Here is a 6,456-nt window from a genome sequence, read left to right on the forward strand (position 1 = left end):
ACATGTATGTGAGAGGGTGTGTGTCTGAATCACATTCTGACATTTGGCTCCATAATGGTCTCGCAGCTAAGAAGTAGTAGTGACATCCAGTTTGAAGCAGAACAGCACAAAGCCCTAATTGGAGCAGTAAGTGTGTGCTTCCAGCTCCCCCATCAGCACAAAGCAGGGACATGCATACTGAAAACAACTCTCTTACTAAGAGAAGAACAATTTCTGGAGTTCCTGTATACTGTATGTATAAGTGACACTGTTTTTTTGTTTTTTTTTGTAAAGGTGCTCAATAATTAATCTTTTTCACTTTCATGTTACGTCATAGTCAAGGAAATGCTGGCAGATGCTGACTCCAATCGCAGCTGAAAACAACAGTATTTACCAATTCTGTAAACTTTGCCCTGACAGACTGAGTCAATAAATTCACCTGTCATAGCTTTGAGTTCTCAGTTCTGGGGCAGAAAAACCCTCATTTAGTGGCCATGGCTTTAAAGGCAACACTGACTTGGCTTTGCTCACTTGCAGGTAAACTCATATTTACATATGTTTATCTTAATGTGAGATCACAGGCAGAGTGTACATGAGGAATATAAATATGCAGCTAAAGGAAGATTAAAATGTAAGGTGTAAAAGAGAAGATGAATATTACATTGGGGTTTTCTTTATGTTTGTGTGCTTGGTTGCAGTCTTGTCCTCCTGTGTGGCTCATGAAACTATTCCGCTCAACTGCAGCTCACAAGCTGAACTCTGGGAACGTTTGTCAGCTGATCTCAGTGCAAGTTATTAATTTGTCTTTCCACATACATGCATATAAATACAACTCACGTCATTTACTTACTTAAAATTAAGTGACGGTAAAGAAAGGAAAGGAAAATAAATAACTTGACAATATTCTCCATTTGCTTTCCATATAAACTAAATTGATATTAACCAATAGGTGGCAGTAAAGTGTGGCGAAAACCCACCGTCTTCTTGGACTGCACAGCAGACAGCTGCACTGGAGCTCTACATGAGGAATCTGACGGATACTCTGCACAAACACCAGCTGAAAGGTAGGAGGATGAGCCAGCGACATGTGCGACTGTTTGTGTTGTTTCTGCATTTCACTTCAATTCTGTTAGAACCACTATAAGTGTTAGGCTTTAGTTACCGTTGCAACATAAATATAAAATGATCAATGTTTAAAAATAAAGGCTGATATGAATGTAAATATAACCTAACGACTGATGTTTACAGCCTATAATTCCACATTTGTTCTCATCTCAGTTTTGTGCATTGGACCTTAAAAAGAAGCCAGTTCTGTCAAAAACGCCAGAAATGTGTGGTTCTGTTTCAGTTACACAACCTGCTGCTATACATGAAGAAGTTATTGATCACGGTGTTAGCAGTTTGATTAGAAACATTGACTAGTACTGCTGATCTCACAACCTCAGGTTTGCTGAAATGTCTTAGACGCGACCATTTCTTAACTGCACATCGCATCCACTTGAGTCCACTCAAAGTATTTCACCCTTTCATTAAATTAGTGGAAGATTCATTTAAAAGTTGACTAAAGTATATTTTTATTTATTTAATGTTTAACTGTAACTGGGATGAGGGTGAACCAGTGTCAAAAAGAATATATATTGTGTTTTCTTGACCTTTGGTGTTATGGTTTATTATCTTAGTAGTAATCCTGAGTTTATTCCATGTTAACCTTTCTACATTTAGGCTCCCGTCATGTCTGTGTCCGCTTCTGTATGTGTTTAGGTGTGTCAGTCCTTGTCCCTTAATCTCCCTTTTCTGTGCCCATCTTCTCTTCCTTGTGTGTGTCATTCCATGTTTCCCATCTATGTTTATCTCCTTAGACCTTCTCATTTCCCCGAATGTTGTGTCCTCCCAGTCCCCAGGTCATGTTATGGTGTATTGTCTCTCTCCCTTCCTCACTCTTATCTGCCTTTCCCCCACTCCTTTGTGATATTCGACAGTTTCCTGTTTTATTTTGAAAGCTTTGTGTTTTCATGTTCGGTGTAGTTCCCCTGTGGCGTCTTGTTAATTCGTATCAGCTGTGTTCCCCGTGTGTTCTCATTTCCTAGTAATCCTTCTGTGTATTTGTGTCAGTATGCATTTCCCTGTGTCCTTCCCCGTGTATTTAATACTCCCGTTTGGGTCCTATCCTGCCTGCACACAGACGTTTCATGACATTCATAGCTTAGTAATCCAATTTTAGCCATCTTAAAATAATTGTAACTCAGTTGTCAACAAAAAAGAAGCACTAAGCAAGATCATAACGTTTAATAGATTCATAAGCAGCAGTGCAAATACATAAATGCATTTTTTTTCTGCATAAAATAAATATTGGTGCTCAGCAATGGCATTTTGGCCTTCATGCAAAGGAGAACTGCCACGACTTGAATGTCAATTTTCAACCATTTTTAATGGAGTTTCATTCACTCAAGCATAAAATGTATTTTTGTATATTTAAGGGCCATTAAAAAAAAAAAAAAAACAAGTCTCTTCCCAAAAGCCCATTTTGAGGCGTGAAAGTTCTTGAATATATTCATTAGAAACAAGACGCACTAATAAAGTACCACCGAACAAGAAGCAGAATGTCATTAACAACTAGATGACTAATATTTACTTTAGTTTGCGATTAAAATGATCCCCCAAACTGAAATTTATGTTTATCCAGATGAGGATTTATGTAAGGATCACATTAGAGCTCCCACTGGACCCTCCTCATGTTACTGAGTCTGAAACATAATTGGGAACCACATCCAGAGGCTGGTTATGTTGGGGTGTGTAGTTGAGTTTAAGGCTAGATCCATCCATTCATTCATAGCCCGTCCTAGCTGCTCTAGGATGAGATGTGTGACACTGACAGTGAATATGTTAGACTATGTTAGTATATTAGTTTATGTTAGTCATAATAGAGTTATATGATACCCTGTTCTAGTGTTTGAAATACACGGTTCTTTATTACTAACCTTCATTACTCCACCTCGTGGCTGTAGTGCAGGAGGAGAGCAGGTCATCTACTGATCGGAAGGTTAGTGACGTCAAAAAAGGTGCACACCTTTGACGTTGTGTGACTAAATCTCTGTTTTCCTCATTCACACTTAAAAGCAAAAACCAACTTTTTGAAAACTTCACCCTGGGAGCAGTTTTTAAAAATCTCCATTTTCAGTGACCCAAAATGCCGTTTTTACATGTGGACAAAAGGCCCAGAAGCATATAAAAAGCTGCATTTTTTAAAATTGCCTGTGTAGGTGTGGACGTAGCATAAAAGAGTTAGTAGTTTATTTTATTGCTACCTTTAATTCATTGCTGTTCATTTTTATTTGATTAATTGTTTACAAAAGGTTTGAGGTGTGAAATAAACTACAATGGAGTTTGAAAACAAAATATAGGTGTATGTGGCTGGAGGAGCGCGCAAAGATGTTCATGTAAAACAAAGGGGGCCTAGCAAAAAAGGTTTGGAAACAACTGGTTTCAGAAGTGCTCTAGAGTACAAGAAAATGATCACATTCCTTGAGGAATACTTGATGAAGTGGAATCACTGGCACACGAGTGGTTGGTTTGGAACTGAAGCTTTATTAAGATGAACCGTAGGACCCTTGAAAGTAGTAACTGCCAAGTGGCTTTTCATGTCACCCTTAACTTTACTGAGGAACACATTCCCTCTGAAAATAACATTTACATTTAAAATAAGGTTACTTTCCCTGTTTTTGAACAGAAGCTCTGGTATAATGCAGAACTAAAGAAACAGGAAAGACAGAAGAAATAGACATCTAATATATAAATGTTCACGATTCATTGATTTACAGAATGCCAAGGATCTGAGCCAACACAATGCAAAGAAGCTGAAGTGCCAAAAAACGGGGGGCTAGCATGTGCCACTGTTGCCAACAAACGCTACTGCAAACCCATGTGCAACTATGTAAGTGGTACATGCATGTACCAGCATCTGTCATATATTTTTCAGTTTTTCATGATTCATATAGTGGAAAGTGGGATGAGTAATACGAGTCTTTTTTCACAGGGTTATGATTTTGGTTTTCTGAGAAAAAGACGTGTTTTTGATGAATGTAGTGGGCAAACAGGATATCAGTGGCAGAGCCAGTACGTAGGAGGAAACAAGCTGGCTGAGTGCATCGGTAAGGCAGCAGTTTATTCATCTCTTATTACTATGAATCTGCAGCTGAGGTCAAAGCAGGGAGTCGTTCCCAATGACTCAGTCATATCCAAATGTGCTTGCAATTTTCTCTGCAAAGTTCTTTTTCATTGCATTTTAATAAGTGTAATCTTAGTGGCCCTAAACAGAGAGTTTAAATACCAGAAACTGTATGTAAATTTTAAGATATGAGGTTGAACTTATGTCTTGCTCTTGCTTTCTAGAAGCATCTATTCAAGTCTCAGGAGCAACAACTGCATATTTTCCAAAAGATCAGGACTGCATAGCAACCAAGAGCAGCAGTCAAATGCAGAATCGCATCCTTGAAGATTTTACTGCTGAGCTGAAGGGTAAAGGCATACAAGGAGAGCTGAAGTATGCCTGTCTTGTATGCGGTTAAACATGATAGAGAACCGTGTCATGAAAAATGGGGTATAAAAGGACCTCCTGCTGCAGTAAAAACATTTTAATAAATACTTGAACATAGAGTGTTTTTTTTCTGGCATTTGTGCATATGGACATAAATATATGTTTGCATAGTTTCACACTTTACAGACCCTGCATTTTCACAGTGGCTCACCACTCTAGCAGTTATTTTCATAACCCGTGTGCACTTAAAGCCTGAAAATATCTCAATATTTTTCACCTGTTATTAGGACAAAATCCAGATTAAAGTTTACACACTGGCGGTGTATCATGTATCATAATGAAACAGTTTAATACTAATATTATACTGGCCCCTCATGCTGTCAGATCAAAGGTACAGTTCGTTTTAATATAGCTTTATTGATGTGGGCCAAATTTCAACATCAGTCACCTCAAGGTGGTTTATTCTGCCAAGATGCTGCAATACCACTGAGAAAACCTGAACAAAGTGAAGACCCCCTGCATGCAAGCACTTGGTGACAGTAGGACAAAACCTCTGGCAGAATCAGGCTGAGGGAGAGGCAGCCAGCTGCCACAAACGGCTGAGGGTGAAGGCAGAAAGACAGGACAAAAAACATACTGTGTAAAAAAAAAAAAAAGACAAATTAATGATTAAAAACAGAGTGTGAAAAGAGATGAGTAAAGAAGTGCATCATGGGAAGCTCCCAACAGCCTAGGCCCATTGCCGTGTAACTAAAGGAGGGTTCGGGTCACATGAGCCAGTCTTAACTATACACTCTTTAAAGTTCGGAGTGTCTTTGTCTCCAAACTGTTCTTCATTGGATGTCGATATATATTGTAAGGGCATATATTGCACGTTGAAACTCTATTTTCACATTTGTCGCACTCTGTGATTAGTATGTAAATATTATTGTGCAGCTGTCAAAGGTGCTTATGGAATTTTAGGTAGTAAACTAATAAAAGACAGAGTAGGCAAAGCAGTTGCAAATTCTCACATATTTCTCTCACAACCAGTATTAAGGTTTTCAACTATATGTGTAAAAGATGCTGTTATTTTAGCCTTTTTTAAAAAGAAATTGACAGAGCAAGAGGGAAAGACATGCGGCGAATGGGATGGACTCAAACCCGGGCCGGCCGCTCTCAGCTGTATGGCATGTGGTGGCCTGCTCGACACACTGAGCTAAACAAGCACCCAAAAGCTGCACGTATTGAGATTACAGCATCATTGAACTCTAATCGACTATTCTCCCCTTCTCTGGCTCAAAATATGTCCTTACAGGGACACCTTTTGGTAATGTAGGTACTATACATTTGACCAGGCAAGATTTCCTATGTTACTCTACTGATACCGAGATATCATAGTTCAAATGCTACCTTATGTCACATCCCTTTACAGGTGGCATTGCAAAAAACATAAAGTTAAACACGTCGCTGATACAAACATGCCAAAAGAGTTTGCCATCCTCTGCCCCTTTTTGACATTAATAATTTATCTGTTGACTACTCCTATAATAAGTAATTTAAACTTTCAGATTTTTAAAGTTAAAAGGAAAACTGGTGTACACAGCAGAGTATATTGGTTATTACCTCTGCAACTGGAGCTATATTCAAGACAAGCTTTTCAACCACCCTCTGGAATTCATCTAGGTCTTCATCTTTGGTGGAAAATGAGGTGAACCTAAACAATGCAAATGCATCTGTGGCAATGCAGCCGCTTAAATATTAATAAATAAATGGCTGCATCTCTTCCATTTACATTAACAAAAGCAAATGTCTTACCGCCATCTTCACTGTTCTTCCATCTGACTTCATTTGACTAACAGACACTCAATATTCATGTGCTTGACAGCCATATATTGATGAGAGCAGCCATTAAAATGAGGTTAACCACCCTGTCAAATGGACTGCTTTGTCTGCTGTTCTGT

General features: G+C 38.6%; 1 protein-coding gene across 1 annotated transcript; it reads left to right on the forward strand.

Moving 5' to 3' along the window:
- The first annotated feature begins 388 nt into the window (after positions 1-388).
- si:ch1073-126c3.2 (uncharacterized protein LOC555816 homolog) lies at positions 389-4,620 on the forward strand. Its single transcript, XM_040034073.1, has 6 exons — positions 389-516; positions 678-766; positions 929-1,043; positions 3,798-3,910; positions 4,013-4,127; positions 4,369-4,620. Exons 1-6 carry the CDS (start codon positions 474-476, stop codon positions 4,542-4,544), a joined length of 651 nt encoding a protein of 216 aa, XP_039890007.1. The 5' UTR covers positions 389-473; the 3' UTR covers positions 4,545-4,620.
- Positions 4,621-6,456: the final 1,836 nt, after the last annotated feature.

This window comes from Simochromis diagramma, unplaced genomic scaffold, assembly GCF_900408965.1.
Source record: "Simochromis diagramma unplaced genomic scaffold, fSimDia1.1 OVJJ01000176.1, whole genome shotgun sequence".
Taxonomy (NCBI): domain Eukaryota; kingdom Metazoa; phylum Chordata; class Actinopteri; order Cichliformes; family Cichlidae; genus Simochromis; species Simochromis diagramma.

Bases quoted from the DNA above. Each gene is read 5' to 3' on its own strand.
- si:ch1073-126c3.2 (XM_040034073.1), top strand. From the start codon at position 474: ATGGCTTTAAAGGCAACACTGACTTGGCTTTGCTCACTTGCAG. The intron at 517-677 runs GTAAACTCATAT...GCTTGGTTGCAG, and splicing joins TTGGCTTTGCTCACTTGCAG to TCTTGTCCTCCTGTGTGGCT. The intron at 4,128-4,368 runs GTAAGGCAGCAG...CTTGCTTTCTAG, and splicing joins CAAGCTGGCTGAGTGCATCG to AAGCATCTATTCAAGTCTCA.